The 21,252-nt window shown below is 34.7% G+C and overlaps 1 protein-coding gene across 1 annotated transcript in view; it reads left to right on the top strand.

Annotated features, from left to right (window-relative positions):
• The window catches only part of LOC134847998 (ectin-like), a 31,101-nt gene extending 14,880 nt beyond the window's left edge, over positions 1–16,221 (top strand). The window contains exons 4-6 of the mRNA XM_063865328.1: positions 10,664–10,847; positions 12,158–12,266; positions 15,539–16,221. Of these exons, the coding sequence (XP_063721398.1) occupies positions 10,664–10,847; positions 12,158–12,266; positions 15,539–16,021 (776 nt within the window). The 3' untranslated portion in view covers positions 16,022–16,221. The remainder of the gene's footprint in view (positions 1–10,663; positions 10,848–12,157; positions 12,267–15,538) is intronic.
• The last annotated feature ends 5,031 nt before the right edge of the window (positions 16,222–21,252 follow it).

Here is a 21,252-nt window from a genome sequence, read left to right as displayed (position 1 = left end):
AAGGTCATCATTAAGATTTCTGTCATCTTAGTGTTTTTATAGTCATGTGTATTTAGTGAATATGCTTTTCGAACTAGTGTTTCGATTCTTACTGCTATTTGCTTGATGGTTTCGTTTGGTAATCTGCGAATTTCATTACATAAAACTCTTTGTTGTTGTTTGTTTCTTTCGGAGTCAAACATTTTTGAAAATTCTTGTGTAAATCTTTTCCAGTTTGATTTTATTTCTTGAGGTAGTACTGAAAACCATTTTTGGGCTGCGCCATCTAAGGTTGTTTGTATCAACGCTGTGCGTCGATGTATCCAGTTTTGATGTAGTGGCGTGTTAATTGGTTCAGGTCCAATATTTAAATTTAAATTTGCTGTTACTGCATTTAAGTAATCTTCTACAGAGTATTCAGGGTCTGTTCCTGTGAAAACCATTAAGGGTTTATTTGATGTTATTGATGATCCACCCATAAGGTATGGATTCATTGTCATTTGTAATGATTCAGCTGCATTTGGCATTTGAGAAAAATTTGAAAGTTGGTTTCTTGTTATTTCATGTTGTTGAAGATAATACGGGAGTGGTATTTCATTTTGCATTTGTGATGGTTGATACGAGTGTGTAGTCATTGGATTTTGTTGTTGAATTGGTTGAAAAGATTGTATATTAATTGGATTTGGTTGTTGAATTGGTTGTTGATATTGTGCATCTATTGATTGTGGAGAAAAATTTCTATGGTTTGTACGTGTTTTCTGTATTCCTTGTCTACGATATTCTTGAGTATTTGGTGCAAATATATCTGGTTGTAAGAAATCTTCATCTGAGGATAAATAATCCATTTGATAAGATGTTTGTTTTTTATTTTTATTTTGTTGAAAAAATGGGTAATTTTCACTGCGATCCTGTGGAGGATTTGGTTGAAAATTTGTGGAATTATATTGGGCCGTTGGGTTATCCCAGTTTCGAGGTTTTGTATATTGATTAAAATTTCTTTGTGGTTTATAATTTGTTTTTGATGGATGTGTATAATTATAATTATGGTCTGCAAAGTTGTTTCTAGTGAATGTTTTGCGTGTTTTTGATGGTATTGTCATGGGTTTGTATGTTTGGTAATCCATATGTGAATATTTAGGGGCAACCGAAGGTTTAACGGTTGATTGTAAGGTTACCTGTGTTTGTGAAGGATTTGTATTTCTTGGTGTTGTTAAATTTGGGCGTATTGGTGAAATACTTTGTTGTGTAGTTGTTGTGTGTACAATTTCTTCATTTATGAAGTGTGATGGTGTCTGTATATCTTGTTGAGTAAGATTCCTAGTTCCATTGAGGTTTTCATTGTGTATGACTGTAGAGTTTAAACTATTATTTTGTGTATCGGGTAAAAATGTATTATAGTTTAATGGTGTTGCATCAATTGTTAATGGTATTACTCTTACATAATCTCTTATGTAAGATATTGTACCTATTGCTTGACTTGAGATTGATTGTGGAAAGTTTATAAATACGGGATGAGACCATTCGGGGTCCCAAACATAATCTGATTGTTCTGTGATAGCTGTATCATCGTTCGAGTTTTGGGGTCTAAAATTTTTTCTTGCTTGTGCAATTAAATCAATATTGTGTGTAAAATAATCTATTATGAACCATGCTAAAATTTTTTGTAAATCGTGTTTGGTATGTTGTGAAACGTCGTCTTTCGTGAAATTTTCTTTAATGATGTTTAAATAACTAGAGAGTAGTGTGATTTCATGTCGTACTCTTAAATGTTTAGATGTTTCTGTCGGTGAGACATTTGTTAATGGGAGTTCATTTTCTAATATCGAAATATAACTATATATTAGTGCGAAAACTTCATTGGTGAAAATGGAGTTTGCTCTTTGTGAGTTATGGTATTGGATGCTTTTTATATATTCTGAAAAAACTTTTGAAAATTCTAAATCAAGGTCGTCTGTTTGAATAGTATATGTTCTATTATTATGGTTTGGGGAAGTGAATTCTATAGAGTAGATTCCATATTGTTGTGTTATGTTGCATATATCTTTTAGATAGTGATCTATGATTTGTCTTTTGATTTTTACATCGGGGAACTCTGTTTTACATGGACTGATTCCGGGTTCAAATAAATTTACGAGTAAATTTTGACAAAATATGTGTTGTCCTCTATCAGTATCTGCATCTACTATAAAAGGAAAGATTTCATCATCATCTGGAGTTTCGTCACCTGGGGTGTGCGTTGAACTCATTTTTTCGTTCGATGACTGTTAATATGTAATTATTAATGTGTCGAATTGGTTGATTCCAGTTGTATAGATGTACTGGTTTGTGTTTATACTGCTTTTTTATTCTTCTTTTTCCTCTTTGTGATGAATTTGAAGTTGTTTCTGAGTCAGAAAAATATAATTGATCGTGTTGTGGGTAATTTTTATCTATTGATTCTTTTAGTTTGTAGAGTTCGTCTAAACTGTTGGTTTCTGATTCTGAAAATGCGTTTCGATTTTTTGAAAATCTTTTTCGTGTTATTTGTCTTTGTTTAGTGATTATTTTTCTCTTTAGTGTTTGTCGTTTTGTTCGAATGTATCCAACTGTTTGTGTATGAGGTGTGATTACAAGGTCGTATTTTTTGTTATCTATTTCACAATTGTGTAAAACGATTGTTTGTTTATTCCCTAGGTTTTTAAATGACATAAGGTTTAGGATGACGGGTGCAAAAGGTTGTTAAATGATTTCTATTTTCCTAAACTGTTAGTTCTTACGATTTTTTGGTTAGCTTAACCTGGGTCTATTTGTTTAGGGTTGGAGAGAAAAGTATATCGATTCCGAAGAATGATTTTTACTTTCTCGTGACTAGTATAAGCTAAGGTGTTAACTTACTTAATCTTACTTAGGGGTAGTGATTGTGTTCAAGGGTTGGAGAATAGTAAATCGATCCACAAGGTTCAGGTATAATTAGAACGCGAGTAGTTCGTTAGATACTATTTTAAACTTACTAAGTCTAAGATTTATCCTGGGTCTGGTAAGAGGGGGGATCAAGTGAAGGATGAATAACCGAAGTTCTTCACTGTTTATCCTAATTTGAATGATTAGTTTTGTTTAAAAATTTCTATTAGTCTTGGGTCTTTAGAAAGGGTTGGGTAGTGAATCGACGTTTGAGGTCGTTAGACACTAATTAAGTGGGTGGGGGAGAACAAAGTTGTTCTGTTTGATCCAAGGATAAGCCTTGATGATCAAATTTAAAATGTAATGAAGTAGAAAATGATTTAAGATCCAAGGATAAGCCTTGATGATCTGGTTTTAAAATTAAGTGACTTTAAGTTTTAATGAGGTTTTAAATTTGTGTAAAGAAAAGATTTAGTATTTTATGATATTAGTGAGTTGATGATTGCTGTTATGTTTTAGGTGATGAAGCTGGAACAACAGGATGATTTATGATTACTAACCATTTATTGTCATGCTACTAATTTTTATTTTTATTTTCCAATAAATATTTTTCAAACATGTTTTGTATAATACTGCAGAATTTTAGGAAAACGATCTTAGATCTTTTTATCAATCGTTATTGTATAATATTAATTTTGTTTAGCGCCTGAAATGATTTTGAAGATTTACTTCAAGGTTTTATGTTTGCAAATGGAAGTCTAAATTCATTGCAAGTAGTATTCGAAATATAAAAGTTTGTTCTGGCTTTTGCCGAACTATCATGTAACTATACGGCAAGTTTCTACTTTGTCGTATGTCGTCTTTGGTTCGATGTCTTCTTCCAATTCCGGGTAGTTCTATTATGGTTCGGAATATTGGCTCGGATCTATTGAGTCGGAGAGACATTTCAATTAAATTATTGTCGTATAACATTTTGTAAATGTTTTTGTCTAATTTCTAATCTAATTTTGGTTAACTCTAATCTAATAAGGTCTTGTTCGAGACTTATGGTCGCACCAGATGAGTTAGGACTTGAGTGTAACTCATAGAGTAATTTCGGATAGGGTACACCGTCTGCTCGTCACGCTATCTTATTTTCGGCCGGATAGATTCGTGCAACTTCTTAGTCTAATACCGATCCTAATCTTACTCTTATACTATCTAGTCTCAGGTTGTTTAACTAGTCTCTGCTAGGCTCAATAGATCTAGGGTATACTGGTTTATTGCGGCTGCTGAAGTGCTCGGGAGAGTCCAACTAATTTCTAAGTTAAATTCAAATCTCTCTGGTGCTGAAATTACAAGTAACTTCAGCACTTACAAATAAGTGGGTTGTTAGTTAGATGGATCATGATTGGTTAATATTAAATACTTTACATTGGTAAAACATTTAATTTATCCAATCATAAAATATAGTTTAGATCAGGTTCCACCCATCCGGGTTTTACAGAGTTTTATAGAACAGTTCTTCTGTAGTTCAAGGATGGATGATGGACGTTGGTATTTGGCGAACATTATTTTTCTTTTGTTTCCTTTTTGTTAAGGAAGTTCCAGGGATCTGGAATTGAGGACACAAGACGTTGTGTTCTTCTTGTGACAACGACTGAGTCTCTGCAACAGCATCAATTCTGGTTTCAGAATGGTTGGCTATGTCAGGTTTTTCTGTTCTTCGGAGAGAACTTCTTTTGTGTTTGATCTAGCTCGGGAATGGCGTGGAGATTGTGCATGGAGGGGATGCCTGGTTACTCGGATCTGTACGTATACTTGAACATCGAGGTGGTCATTGGTCTAGTTCAATGAAGTCCTTTTCTGCGAAGTCAAGTCGTACTCTAAATCCTTTGAGTTGTGATTGTGAGCGGCATATCGATTGTAGTTGGTCATTCTCTCTCGAGTGTAGTGAGGTCGTCTTGTCTTTTGATGTTCGTCCTTGGTGTTGTATTCTGATCTATATATTGCATCATGTGATTTTACATTTTATAAAACTTTTATTAATTTAATATTTTTTAATTATGATTTTAGTTAGTTGTTTTCACAAAAGCTTTTTGTTTTAGTTCGGTTATTTTGAAGAGTTACTCACCCTTGAGTAGCTCTTATTAAAAATAAAGGTGTGGTCACAAAGCGTGGATGTAGCACGGTGGGTTAGGCCGGCTATAGAGCAGGTTCCAGTCGGCTTCAAAATTTTTTTAAATCGCTTCTTGTTTGTCGTATGAATCCGATGGACTATAAGACAACATATGATGAAAATCATAGATTCGATTTTAAAAGTGATTTGGCAATAAGGTTTGCTGGTTATTTTTAATATGCAAAAGGAATCGGCTAAAGAGCGATGATTTTTTGCACCGGATGAGATTTATGAATTAAGTATTAAATGAAAAGTTAGTTGGAAAATACTCTGATAATTTTTAATTTTACGATTCCGGTAGGAATTGTTTCAAAAAGTGACGAATAAAGTTGGAGTCTACATCTCAATCATCACTTTCCTCTACGATAGACGGTGACAGTGAAGCTATCATTTCCTGCGCCTCTTCTTCTGTAGAGGTTCTAGTTTACGGAGCTATTTCAGTCAGGGCGAACTCAGGATTGTAAGGAAAGCTGTTTATTTCTTCTACTTTTATTCATGTCTCCTCATTTTTCTGGGTGTTGTAGCTGATGGTCCACTCAGACGGATTGGTTAGCCGCACTGCCCAGTCCATGTTCGTATCACGCACCCATAAAATCTACAAACAACCTGACACGTAGAGTTATGCAGATCCAGCATTACGTCTAGGTCTAGAAGAAATGCAATTGCTATTACGTTCGTACACCGGGATTTCCGTTACTGATGACTTGTTTTCTATGTCGTACATACCCGGTTCGCAATTTTTCCGGTGTGTCCGTTCCAATGGATGGTGTGTCCTATTCAATTTTTCTGGTGTGTCCTATGAAGTTAAAAAGAGATTGTGGGTTCAACTGATTCCTGTGATACCAGTCTGTCATTAGTTGATGTTGAGTGATGGATGATGCTGCTGACTGTGTATTCCCTTTTCTTTTTTCCATTTTAATTGGGTTATCCACTGGAATTTTGTTGGTCTGATGATGTTGTTTTGGTTTATGTGAGTCAAGTATAAATATTATTCTTCCCACCTTCCAGCAAGTAAAGCCAACGAATGTCAATCCTCAATCGCTAAGATCTGATAGTTCAAAAGGATGAAAAAACTTATTTAACTTCCGCCAAAAAAATCTGGCGATAATTTCTTCCTCTTGGATCTCTGAGGCTGGATTCTCGTTCTTGTCACCTTTGGTTTCGTCGCTTGGGATGATTTTCTTGAAGTTCTTGTCTTTGCCACTTTTTTCGTCGAAGTGATAGCTACTCTTTGTTGGGTTTTGGGCCACGGTCTTCTTTCTTTATCCTTCTTCTTAAAAAGATGTAAAATCGGGAAGGATAAAACTACGTTCGCAAAATTTTGAGTTTTTGAAAAATTGTATTTTATAGCCTTATCGGATTTCCGGAGGATTTGGCAACTGTCTAATTTCACTGTAGTTATTGAAGATTGAATAAATTTCTCGACCAAAGTTTGGTAATTGGGTTCACCGTTACTTCAGTTTAATTTTTCCCGAAATATATCACACTTCTCCACTGAGCTGGTTAGTTTTAGAACCACGTTAGTTTTTGTTCATGAATTGAACACAGTTGTATCTTGGAAAATGACAGTTTCTATGGAGAAGTTGGGCTGAAAACCGACTCTTAACCCTGTTCATCCGGTCGTCGAGTGTTTTAACCTGCGGAGTATCTAAGAGACGGTCTTTAGTTCGGTCGTCTGCAGCCCACTTGATTGCCCTTTTTAGACATAACTGACATTCCATTGTCTAAAAAGGTATTGAAAAATTCATAGACAGTTTTTTTAACGGGCACTCAGTTTTCTTTTGAGCTGTATTTTAAAACTTAGCTATTGTTTTAATTTTTTTAAAATCTAATCAATAAAAAAAAGTTCAAGCTATTCCTAGGTCAAAAACTTTATTTTTAGTTGGAAGGTATGCTCAGTTCTTTAACTTATCTGTTGGAGCGGTGATTGGCTACCAAGCAAAATAATATGTTAGTCTTTCTGAATAGCAAAATTATTTAAGTTGAAACAAGAAGTGATCCATTTTAATTGAAGTAGAGGTTTCTTGTCATTGAATTTAACCATTCAGAAAGTCGATCTTCATTTTAGCAGAAATTAGTGAAATAGTTTTAGCCGAAAGGAAGTTCAAAACTCTGTTTATATAAAAATATATTTCGTTCAGAAGAGCCTCAATTTGAGTCCAATGAAAAAGTTTTTTTTTGTTTCTGAGCTTCAGGTCGGTAGAATTGTACGTCTGTATTGCAGATAACAAGGGTTTAAGTTTTTTACCTGCCTTGCTGCAATCGGAGCAGTTCATTCCATGAAAGTGTATCATTCGGTTGATATGTAGTCACCAAACATATTCCGAAAAGCTAGAATGGCCAGAAAGACCAAACTGCCCAGAATGGGTTTTGTGACAGAGTTTAAGGGCTGCTATTTTCAGAACGGACGGTAGGATTATTTTGCTATCCATTTATAGCAATCAATTGGATGTGTGGAGATTTTTGTGCAATTTCAAAAATTAAATTTTAATTTTGGTGGTTTGTAGCTCATTTTTACAACCTTGATCAAAAGTTTTAAAATTTTATCTTCTTCAACAAGTAGAGTGATGTTAGTATTGTTTAAAAATTTATTATGTTTCAATTTAGACGACTCACGATTTTCTATGTCAAAGCCAATTGTTTGAATGGCATATTTTTCACAGCAGTTCTACGTTAAGGCTGAAGGAAGATGGATCGGTTAAATTTCCACTTTTCAGTTTTATATCAATTAAAACATTTGATTCTATTGGATAATTTAATAATTTTGGTGGTGCAAATAAAAAATATAAATTGATAAAATTGAAATAGGAACAAATGAGAGTAAATTTGAGAATAATCCAACGAGGGACATCAAAAGATACAATTTTTTGACCGGCAGAGATTGAAAAAGATGAATCTTTTTGGTACAAAAAACTCAAGTATCATCAAATTTCCAATGGCTTACGTCCGCTCCTTTTTAAAAATTTTCAAACATGTCACTGAAAAAGTAAAATTATTGCCTTCTATAATAAAAATGCATTTTTGTCTAGTTTTAGTTGGCTGTATGTATTTTTAAGTTCTAAAGGTGTAAATCATTTTTCTTGAGTGGATTTTTGGGGAAAAAGAGCTGCGCTGTTATCTACCAGTTCATGAGTTTTTGGATTCTTGTAATTGTTCTTTTGTTTAAAAAAATCGTATCTAATGCTAATTAGTTACGAATCTTCTATTTCGAATGGGTAGGAACGAATGGGCTTGTGAATCTGTCCTTTTGGCAATTTTTTAATTGCTTGATGTGTTCATCGGAGATCAATCAACCTAGTTCTTGGTTTGCCGAGGGTAAACAGGGTAACAGTATCCTTTAATTCTTTACCTGAGTAGAGTTTTGATGTTTGTGAAAATGTCTGTTTTCGTTTTGTTATTGGTTTTCCAAGTTCTGTCGAAAATGAAATGATTTCGTTGACAACAACTGTTGTTTCGTTTTTGAAAAAACTGACGGATTTTACAAAAGATTTACTTTCTCAGGTGTTCTTGAAGTGACAATACGGTTTTTATGAGACTTCAATCCCCTCGTGTGGAAGGTTTTCGTTTTTTAGGATGTTGCGCTCATGGCTTTCACTGATGAAGAAAACCGTTCTCTCAAAGGACCATCCTTTGGAATTGATTGAGACTGTTATGTAGCCTACTATCTCTATCGTGTCGTTTGTGAATGGGACGTAAGCATCTTTCATTGCCTGATCTACGGTTAATCTTCAGATTAGGGTCTGGTAACTTCAGTTCAAGTAGTGATTTCCTATTTATAAAACTCACCGGACTTGCCTACTCAACTTGGATATTCAGCTATACAAAATTATTTTTTCCCGGTTCAATGCGTAGCAATCTTCTATATTCCTTTTTTCAATCGTCTGCAATTATCGTCGTTTGTTTTGCCATTTAATCATCATTGTCACTTTGTGCTGCTTCCAACCGTGCATTGATACGCCGCAGCACTCATATCTTCATGTACATGGTTTTTTACAACAAGTTGGTCCGTTGATCCGACGGATATACAAACTTAGTATCTAAAATATGTTTACTATACCTGTTTATTTATTCATGTTGAAATATCAGGTACAATAGTAGTAAAACAAATATCAATAAGTTCTCATTTTCTTCCTTTTAAAATTAAACAATACAGAGAGCGTAGTTCACTGGAGATACTGTGAAGTTTTTTTTCACAAAGTACCGCCGCATTTCATTAAAGAACTTCCTCTATCTACAATTAATGTAGACTCTCGTTTAAAAAAGTTTCAGTTGTTATTCACAAAAATATTATGTAAGCTATGAAAATGTTTAAAATTGTTTGTATTTTTCAAGTGATTAGAAATGCCTTTTTTGTCGATGAAAGCTACGTTAAGGACTTCATGAGGTGGAAAACGTTCAGTGAGAAGTTTTTTTTGGATATCGTAATTCATCATTGTTATTGAAGATGTCACAAATCCATTCCTAGTATCGTTGGACTTATCGCATTTCTTAGCCATATCTGCTAACACGCCCTAGTATTGTTCTAGACTTGTTTTCCCGTTGTCATCTGCTCAGGAGTTTTTGCTGTTGGAAGGTAATATTTGGTTTTCAAATGAATGCTTAGTTGAAATATTCCCAAATTCTGCGGAGCTAAAGCAAAAGATTTTGAACGTTTGAATTTCTGAGCAGATATACGATATCCTTTCTTGCCTTGTGCTAGAAAGAGCATTGGGTGGATCTTCTCATCTGTTTTTTCAAAACGCATACCGTTCAAAGGCTTCGTCTCAAGTTTGTTTCTGTGACGTTTTAGCTTTCACCGAAACGTCTTCTTTCGTCTAGAACTCTAGCTAGCCGTTCGGAATTCAGCGTGGTGGACTCGATTCGTTGTTTTTCTTGAATCTAGAGAAGTTTTGTTTCAACAATTCCAATGTATAGAAAAAAGTTCAAATCTCAATATTTTTTTAGCTAGTAAAGCTACTTGAAACATATATACCCAATCTTTACAAGAGGTTGAGGGGTCATTCGTTTGGTTTTGCAAGAACGAAAAACTCACCCCATGCCAGATTTTCAAGAAGTTCTGTTGATCAAGGTAAACTAAGCTAAAAATTAAATGGGAAAATTAAAAATAGAGTTCAATTAAAAATGGTCGCTACTTCTAACTAAACGCAATTAAACTAAGCTCACTCACTAGGAGTTCGCTGAAAGTGGGTCAAGGTCCAGGTTAAAATCATAAAAGAAACCAATACAGACAATCAAAACAAGCTCATTGCGGTTCTCGTCTGTTGAAACTTGATTCAAGTTTATCGATACCTAAATGCTTCAAACCATCGTCGAAGAAGCCTTACTTTTAGTTGAAAGCGTTTTATCGCCAATTTGGATCTCCATAGTTATCCTTCATATATAACATAGGCAACATATATTGGAAAAAAATTCATGGGCATCGATAAATCGGTTATCGCAGCAGTTTTCTGTGAAGAATTGAATTTCGGGAGTTATAGGATTCTTTCGCTCGAAGATAAAAACGGTTCCATATATACTTGACAGTCAAGATTCCTCATTTTGAATAGTTGATGGTCTTTTGTTGATAAACTTTCTCTACTTATTTCCCGTTGGTATTCTAAATTTTATTTGACTGATAATTGATTTTTAATTGATCTGAAATTATAGCGGACTTTGCGAGGGAGTATGCGAATGAGTTGAAGAACACAAAAAATTGTTACATGAGCCATTCTTCGAGCGCCAGACGATCTGGTCTCTGTGGCTACTGGCATGCCGGTGAGAACCTGTACTGGTCCACGGAAGTGAACGACAAAACAGCCCGCAACTCCGGATGGACCGCTACACAAGCTTGGTTTGATTAATTTACTGCATCTTTTTTACTACTGTCCCCTTGTTAACTAGTACAAACAGGGGCTCTTTACCACTCCCCTCACTTTTCAAAATATCTATTTTCATGATTGTGTTACGTAATATTCTAGTTAAATGCGTGATATTACGATGTTAAGTATGAAGATCAAACGTGTTCACAATAGTTAGTTTGCTCACCATGCCATATTTCAATGCATTATGACAATGTTAAATACTTTTTCAAAGTTCAATTTCAAAAGTGGGAGGGGTGGGTGGAAAATAGCTCAAAGAGTATATACCCTTTAATTTTTCATTGGACTTATCAGTGAGAATATGCGAACAAAGTGCCTGGCAATCTAGATCGAGGTGCTCAACTTAAGTCCAATTTTGAAAGCCGAGAAGGTACCGATTTCAAACAGAAAATCAGCGGTGCAGAAGCAATTTTGACTCAAAAACATGCACAATATAGGCAATAAAGTCAAAACATAACTCTTTTTGGTGAAAAAAATTGAAACAGAGGCGAGAAAGTCGAAACAGAAGTCGAGCACAGTCGGAAAATATCCAATTCTGGTAGAAAAAATCGAAACATAGATCGAGTTCAGTCAAAACATAGACGAAAAATATCCAAACATAGTTCGGGCACAGTCGAAACACCCGATTTCGGTCTAGAAAGTCGAATTACAGGTTAGTAAAGTCGAAAAATAGGTCGAATGCAGTCAAAACATAGGTCGAGCTCAGTCGAAACTTAAATAAAGCACAGTCGAAAAATCGATAAACATAAGACGAGCACGGTCAAAGCATAGGGCGAGTACAGTCGATACATCCCTCCAGCAGTAAAAAAAAATAGATAGATCAATGGAAAAATGAATTTAAAAATGCGTTTTTTTTTGCTTGCATATTTGTAAGACATGATGATCATGTTATATTTGTTTTATTGTGAAAATGGCTAGACCAGCATATTTGCTTATTATAAAAATACCGCCACAAAAAGGCATTTAAGTGGTCCCAAACTCAGCTATCAGCATTTTTTTCATAAACGCGCAAACCGTCGCCACAAAAATGAAATGATAGAAAACAATGAAACTGCTGTTTTTTCCTGGCACAAATGTAAGACAGATGATGGTATGTATTCTCACCATCATCATCACCATCTTAATGAAAAGTTTTAATTTTAATTTCTTGTATTAAAACCTCTTTTGCAGTTCAGTACTGTTCTATTATAAACACAGTCTGTTGCAGTAAAAAGCAAAATAATCCAGTAAAAATGTGTTCTTAATGTTCTCAAGTTTTTTGAATAAATCGTATGATTTGTAGGTGGGACGAGATAAAAGACTTTGTGTTTGGATTGACAGCTTTGGGTGATGCGGGCGACTTCAAGATGTGTGAAGTGCATTGGACTGGACAAACGGGCCACTTCACTCAAGTTAGTACATTTTTTTCTAAATCAAACACCTGGTTGTTTAAGCCGACAAGAGTGCATTTAACCAGCACCCAGTAAGCAATGACTCACTTGCAAGAGCTCACCTTTCAAATTGCAGCGCAGGTGCGAGTTGAACTCGCAATCATTTGATTGACGTTAACCAACGATACCGGAGCGCCACAATGCCATATCACCCAAACTACCCTTTTTGAGCATTGTGGCTGTGGTACAATGATGAACCCTTCCCTCATTTTTGAGAGGTTGATACTCGCGATGAGGTAGTTCTTAAGCAGGGGCACAACAGCGGTTCGCCGTGATGGGCTGTACAGCTCGCATGTTGGTCCTATCTTAAAAATTATCCACGAGGGATAGGACCAACATGCGAGCTGTACAGCCCATCACGGCGAACCGCTGTTGTGCCCCTGCTTAAGAACTACCTCATCGCGAGTATCAACCTCTCAAAAATGGAAAAAAAAAAAAAAAAAAAAGAGTCGAGGAAGTCACTGAGTGTGAAGTTGTGTAATAGTTAGCTTAGTTTTAGTTAGCTTAGAGATTTATAGTCGCGATGGCCGGGATTCCTGTAGGGTGGTGTTTTAGAGTGGTACAAGATGAAGTGATCCTTTTGCCCATCAATCTCATAGTTACCAGTAAGAAGTTTTTGCAGCTTCGCGACTCAAATTACCATCTGAAATTCAGGCATTTCTGGCAAGATTTTGAAACTCCTGGGAGCTATCTTAAAAAATATCGGCAAAATAATGGCAAAAATTTTGAAATGGTTAAAATGCTTTGCAGCAGGAAAAGCCCGGATCTCAAAAAATTGTGAAAGTCGCGTCAGAACTGCCAATCAGTCCATTTACTGTAAAGTTTCTGGGATTTTCCTTTTTACTACTGCGAGAATCTAGAATTTGGGGATTGATTTTTTTGTATATGCTTCTATAATTATGGACGGTTGCTAAGCATTGTTTTTCTTTTCAGCAGGTTGACTTTTCAATTGTAATTGCTGAAAGAAAGAAAATTTTTGCTGTATGATAATTTTTTTTTATGGTCAACAAAATGTGAATTTCTTTTTTTTTCTATTTTAACAAAACTTGTCATGTACTCATGCACAGTTATTATTCAGTCCAAATATATCACATGTTTAACGAAATCTGGCAAAATAACAATTTTACATTAAAACCTTAAGTTGTGAAATCGCTGATTCCAGTTGCGCCACTAACTGAAAACTTGTAATTTGAACAATTGAAAGTTTTCAATTTTGATAGCCTTAATCTGTAAGTAAGTCGCGATGGCCGGGAAATTTGTCGCAATAGTTTGAAAATGGTTTGATGATTTGAAAATTAGTCAAAATAGTACGATTGTTAATGGCGAATGTCTGGCAGCCAATTGCGGTGGTCTGAGAGCGAATATCCATAAGGTCTCCAGTTTAGAAACTAGTCGCAATAGTCTCGTCATATTATCCTCACATTATTGGACATAAGCCTAGGAACTATACTCAAAACGATAAAATGCGGTGATAAAAAAAATCGGTGATTAAAGATTACGCTAAGATTTTTTAAAAAGTTGGTGTCTCTAGACAATTTCGACCGACTTTGCAGATCAAGAAGATACGACCGAGACCGGCGCAACGCGAAGAAAACTTTTCCACCATCATCGCAACTGAAGAAAAATTTTCCGCAACCATTACAACAATACTGAGCTTGAACTTTGTCTACCTGGTATAATTTGTTTGGCAATTCACAATTTGCAACCATTAACAGTGCATTTTATTACTACCTAACTGATACGAGTTTCAATAATTTAACACTATATTTTTGAAAAATCGAATCTTTTTGCTGGTTTGTAACACTTAATTTATCTCCAACAAAAGTCCGAGAAGCGATATCTCTTATTAAAATACCAAAACTTACGAGAAAAAGGTACCACAATATAGAACTTCGAGTTTTTTTTAACAAACTAGCAAAAACATACGATTTTTCAAAAAAATATAGTGTTAAATTGTTGAAACTCGTATCAGTTAGGTAGTAAAAAAACGCACGTTTGATGGTTGCAAACTGTGAATTGCCAAACAAATTATACCAAGTAGACAAAGTTCAACCTCAGTATTGTCGTACTGGTTGCGGACAATTTTTTGTCGGTTGCGTTGATGGTGCAAAATTTTTCTTCGCTTTGCGCCGGTCTCGGTTGTATCTTCTTGATCTGCAAAATCGGTCGAAACGGTCTAGAGACACAAAACTTTTTTCGCAATACTCCAGTAATATCGAAAATTTGTTGCAGTGGTCTGAACCTATGAACCCAACCTGGACCCAGAAGCATTGAGTTTAGGAATGATTGTCATATAAGATTTGGAGTTCTGATTCTTCGTTATGTTAACATTTCATAATTTTTGTTAGAATCTGATTTTAATCCGATATAGCTAAAACCTACTATAACACTTTTCGTGTCCAAATTTTACCCTAGTTGATGAAGAGTCCTGCATTTTGTGCATGTTCATGCCATCAGAAAAAAAAACAGTACTCTGGATCGTATTGAGACATTCAACTCAGAGACTCTTCAGAAATTTTGCCGTTAATTTTGATTTAGACTATTCATTTTCACACACTTTTTGTTCCGACCATTGAAAATGGGGAGGAACTTTGTATTCGGGTGTGTTTTAGTTTTTTTCCTCGCAAAATCAGCTACCATAAATAATGATCGGACAGGGTTGAGTGATATATCATAATAAAGCCCTTTTAGTCGTGATTCGAACTACATCAAAAAATTACAAAAAATTTTCACTGTGTCGAGAAAAACCGGTTTGAAATTTTTGATTTTTCGTCTAATTTCGAGCGAGTGAGCAGGCTTTCATTAGCTTATTTATGCTTCATTTAAGCCTTGAAAATTTAGTTTCACTCTAATTAAGTTAGTTTTTGCAGTTCTTAGCTACATCTTAGGAATAAAAAATTCAAAAAATTGTGAAAAACTTGAAAAATTATAAGAAAAAAATATTTAATTTTTTTCTATTTGTTTTTGTTTTTCTTGTTATTTGTCTTTCAATTTGAGTATTTTACATGATTGACCAAAATGCCTAAGCTCTACTTTTTTTTGTTCAGATTCCTTTATAACAGCAAGCCGAAAAAGCGACACTAATTGGAAAAAAATAATGTTTTCATTTTTAAGATTGGTCGCAACATTCTGTGCTATTTGCACAGTAACCGGTTATCCTTGTTTAATTTTGGCAACAGTTTTTTATTCGAGTCTCAAAGAGTTTCGATTTTTCCTTTTGTTGATTTTTGCAGGTTATGTGGCCAGACACCACCCATCTTGGTTGCGATAGAGCAGAATGTTCCGGCTCCCACGTAGTTGTGTGCATCTACGGTGTAAGTGGAAACATCCTTGGCCAGCCGCCATTCTCCGTCCAAACACTGGACCAACTGAACCAGAGTCCCGAAGCGGCTGCTTTTGGGAACATGGCAACGTGCACTGAAGGGGGTCCGGTTAACGACGAAGGAGCAGCGCCTACGATGGCGCCCACGACGACTACGACAACGACAACGACAACCACTACTTCAGCACCAAGCTCGCCTAGTGGTGGCACGATGTGTAAGAGCTCTTGGGGAGATTGTACTTTCCCAATGGACACCGTATACTGGGGTGTCGCCCAAGACTGCAATCACTTCAACCACATGGGCTATCAAGGGTTCTGCTTCGTTGGTTTTGATGAGTCTGGCGCTGGAAAGTTGGGCAAATGCGACACTTCTGATCCTAACTGTCCTTTCTGAAACAGCGACGAAGCAAGAAAAACACGAGATAACTTTGAACGAGCGGATTAAAATTGGCCGAAAAATATAGCAAAATAATTTAAAAGACCAGAAGTAATCGCTTGGGTGAAGGTAGAAACAACTTACTTCAGCGTTTATTTTTGCTTTTATAACTAAGCCAGAGCCATACATCCTGTATCTGATTTCAATTCTACTGCAAATCACTTTTTCAGTTTCAAAAGCTGCTATTGAGGTGTTTGATTTAAAGCACAACTACTGGCATCAGGTTAAAATTCCTTTTGCTTACGAAAAATTCCTTTCATAGAAAAAGAATTCGAGTGAACTAGTTATAGTGGAACCTGATCTAAACTACATTTTATGATTGGATAAATTAGATATTTTACCAATGTAAAGTATTTAATATTAACCAATCATGATCCATCTAACTAACAACCCACTTATTTGTAAGTGCTGAAGTTACTTGTAATTTCAGCACCAGAGAGATTTGAATTTAACTTAGAAATTAGTTGGACTCTCCCGAGCACTTCAGCAGCCGCAATAAACCAGTATACCCTAGATCTATTGAGCCTAGCAGAGACTAGTTAAACAACCTGAGACTAGATAGTATAAGAGTAAGATTAGGATCGGTATTAGACTAAGAAGTTGCACGAATCTATCCGGCCGAAACTAAGATAGCGTGACGAGCAGACGGTGTACCCTATCCGAAATTACTCTATGAGTTAACCAACTCGGTCCTAACTCATCTGGTGCGACCATAAGTCTCGAACAAGACCTTAATAGCTTAGAATTAACCAAAATAGATTAGAAATTAGACAAAAACATTTAAAAAATGTTATACGACAATAATTTAATCGAAATGTCTCTACGACTCAATAGATCAGAGCCAATATTCCGAACCATAACAGAACTACCCGGAATTGGAAGAAAACCTCGAACCAGAGACGACATACGACAAAGTAGAAATTTGCCATATAGCTATATGATAGTTAGGCAAAAACCAGAACAAACTTTTATATTTAGAATACTACTGGCAATGAATTTAGATTTTCATTTGCAAACATAAAACCTTGAAGTTAATCTTCAAAATCATTTCAGGCGCTAAACAAAATTATTAATATACAATAACGATTGATAAAAAGATCTAAGATCGTTTTCCTAAAACTCTGCAGTAATATACAAAACATGTTTGAAAAATATTTATTGAAAAATAAAAAATAAAAATTAGTAGCATGACAATAAATGGTTAGTAATCATAAATCATCCTGTTGTTCCAGCTCCATCATCTAAAACATAACAGCAATCATAAACCCACTAATATCATCAAAACACTAAATCTTTCCTTTACACACATTTAAAATTTTATTAAAACTTAAATTCACTTAATTTTAAAACCAGATCATCAAGGCTTATCCTTGGATCTTAAATCATTTTCTACTTAATTAAATTTCAAATTTGATCATCAAGGCTTATCCTTGGATCAAACAGAACAACTTTGTTCTCCCCCACCCACTTAATTAGTGTCTAACGACCTCAAACGTCGATTCACTACCCAACCCTTTCTAAAGACCTAAGACTAATAGAAATTTTTAAACAAAACTAATCATTCAAATTAGGATAAACAGTGAAGAACTTCGGTTATTCATCCTTCACTTGACCCCCCCTCTTACCAGACCCAGGATAAATCTTAGACTTAGTAAGTTTAAAATAGTATCTAACGAACTACTCGCGTTCTAATTATACCTGAACCCTGTGGATCGATTTACTATTCTCCAACCCTTGAACACAATCACTACCCCTAAGTAAGATTAAGTAAGTTAACACCTTAACTTATACTAGCCACGAGAAAGTAAAAAATCATTCTTCGGAATCGATATACTTTTCTCTCCAACCCTGAACAAATAGACCCAGGTTAAGCTAACCAAAAAATCGTAAGAACTAACAGTTTAAGAAAATAGAAACCATTTAACAACCTTTTGCATCCGTCATCCTAAACCTTATGTCATTTAAAAACCTAGGAAATAAACAAACAATCGTTTTACACAATTGTGAAATAGATAACAAAAAATACGACCTTGTAATCACACCTCATACACAAACAGTTGGATACATTCGAACAAAACGACAAACACTAAAAAGAAAAATAATAACGAAACAAAGACAAATAACACGAAAAAGATTTTCAAAAAATCGAAACGCATTTTCAGAATCAGAAACCAACAGTTTAGACGAACTTTACAAACTAAAAGAATCAATAGATAAAAATTGCCCACTTCACGATCAATTATATTTTTCTGACTCAGAAACAACTTCAAATTCATCAAAAAGAGGAAAAAGAAGAATAAAAAAGCAGTATAAACACAAACCAGTACATTTATACAATTGGAATCAACCAATTCGACACATTAATAATTACATATTAACAGTCATCGAACGAAAAAATGAGCTCAACGCACACCCCAGGTGAAGAAAGTCCAGATGATGATGAAATCTTTCCTTTTATAGTAGATGCAACCACTGATACAGGACAGCATATATTTTGCAAAAATTTACTATTAAATTTATTTGAACCCGGAATCAGTCCATGTAAAACAGAGTTCCCAGATGTAAAAATCAAAAGACAAATCATAGACCACTACTTAAAAGATATATGCAACATAACACAACAGTATGGAATCTATTCCATAGAATTCACCTCACCAAACCATAATAATAGAAAATATACAATTCAAACAGACGATCTTGATTTAGAATTTTCAAAAGTTTTTTCAGAATATATAAAAAGCATCCAATATCATAACTCACAAAGAGCAAACTCCATATTCACCAATGAAGTTTTCGCAATAATATATAGTTATATTTCGATATTAGAAAACGAAATCCCAATAACAAATGTCTCACCGACAGAAACATCTAAACATTTAAGAGTACGACATGAAATCACACTACTCTCTAGTTATTTAAACATCATTAAAGAAAATTTCACGAAAGACGACGTTTCACAACATACAAAACACGATCTACAAAAAATTTTGGCATGGTTCATAATAGATTAATTCACACACAATTTTGATTTAATTGCACAAGCAAGAAAAAATTTTAGACCCCAAAACTCGAACGATGATACCGCTATCACAGAACAATCAGACTATGTTTGGGACCCCGAATGGTCTCATCCCGCATTTGTAAGCTTCCCACAATCAATCTCAAGTCAAGCAATAAGTACGATATCTTACATAAGAGATTATGTAAAAGTAATACCATTAACCATTGATGCAACACCATTAAACTATAATACATTTTTGCCCGATACACAAAATAATAGTTTAAACTCTACAGTTATACACAATGAAAACCTCAATGGAACTAGGAATCTTACTCAACAAGATATCCAGACACCATCACACTTCATAAATGAAGAAATTGTACACACAACAACTACACAACAAAGTATTTCACCAATACGCCCAAATTTAACAACACCAAGAAATACAAATCCTTCACAAACACAGGTAACCTTACAATCAACCGTTAAACCTTCGGTTGCTCCTAAATATTCACATATGGATTACCAAACATACAGACCCATGACAATACCATCAAAAACACACAAAACATTCACTAGAAACAACTTTGCAGACCATAATTATAATTATACACATCCATCAAAAACATATAACCAACCACAAAGAAATTTTAACCAATATACAAGATCTCGAAATTGGGATAACCCAATGACCCAACCTAATTCAATAAATTTCCAAACAAATCCTCCACAGGATCACAGTGAAAATTACCCATTTTTTCAACAAAATAAAAATAAAAAACAGACATCTTATCAAATGGATTATTTATCCTCAGATGATGATTTCTTACAACCAGATATATTTGCACCAAATACTCAAGAATATCGTAGACAAGGAATACAGAAAACACGTACAAATCATAGAAATTTTTCTCCACAACCAATAGATGCACAACATCAACAACCAATTCAACAACAAAATCTAATTAATACACAATCTTTTCAACCAATTCAACAACAAAATCCAATGACTGCACACTCGTATCAACCATCACAAATGCAAAATGAAATACCACTCCCATATTATCTCCAGCAACATGAAATAACAAGAAACCAACTTTCAAATTTTTCTCAAATGCCAAATGCAGCAGAATCATTACAAATGACAATGAATCCATACCTTATGGGTGGATCATCAATAACATCAAACAAACCTTTAATGGTTTTCACAGGAACAGACCCTGAATACTCTGTAGAAGATTATTTAAATGCAGTAACAGCAAACCTGATTTTAAATATTGGACCTGAACCAATTAATACGCCACTACATCAAAACTGGATACATCGACGCACAGCGTTAATACAAACAACCTTAGATGGCGCAGCCCAAAAATGGTTTTCAGTACTACCTCTAGAAATAAAATCAAACTGGAAAAGGTTTACACAGGAATTTTCAAAAATGTTTGACTCCGAAAGAAACAAACAACAACAAAGAGTTTTATGTAATGAAATTCGCAGATTACCAAACGAAACCATCAAGCAAATAGCAGTACGAATCGAAACACTAGTTCGAAAAGCATATTCATTAAATACACACGACTATAAAAACACAAAGATGACAGAAATCTTAATGATGACCTTAACACCACAATTAAGGAAAATAGCAATAAAAAAGAGAGCATCCCATCCTTCTTCAATTCGAGAACCCGATTTAGATTTTCGAAAACTAGTAGACAAATTAGAAGAAGCAGAAATCACGATGAAACTAGAAGAAACGGAAAATCTGAAATTACAATACGTTAACAGAATTGAAACAACTCCCACTAATATTAATAATATACAGGAATCAGAGACAGACCTCGTTGAAAAAATCACTGAAATACTCAATATTTACGAAAAGAACCCAAACTTTAAATGCAAACCATCTTTCAAAAAATGGTGTAATTATTGCCGACGATACGGACATAGTATTTCCGAATGTAGACAAAAACAGCAAGACAATCAAAATAAACCTCAAAAATATAAAGAACCAAATAAATCATTCTATCAATACATGAAAAAAGATCAAAACCTACCGAACAAAACAGTCTACAGCAACAACAGTTCAGGAAAACCACTCCCGAACAATACAAATTATACAAGAAATCAATCACCATATAACTCAAGTTATAGAGGAAGATCACCAGAACGAAGAAACACGAATAATTCA

The sequence above is a fragment of the Symsagittifera roscoffensis genome, chromosome 6 (assembly GCF_963678635.1).
Source record: "Symsagittifera roscoffensis chromosome 6, txSymRosc1.1, whole genome shotgun sequence".
Taxonomy (NCBI): domain Eukaryota; kingdom Metazoa; phylum Xenacoelomorpha; order Acoela; family Convolutidae; genus Symsagittifera; species Symsagittifera roscoffensis.
This window is presented reverse-complemented; position numbering and strand designations above follow the sequence as displayed.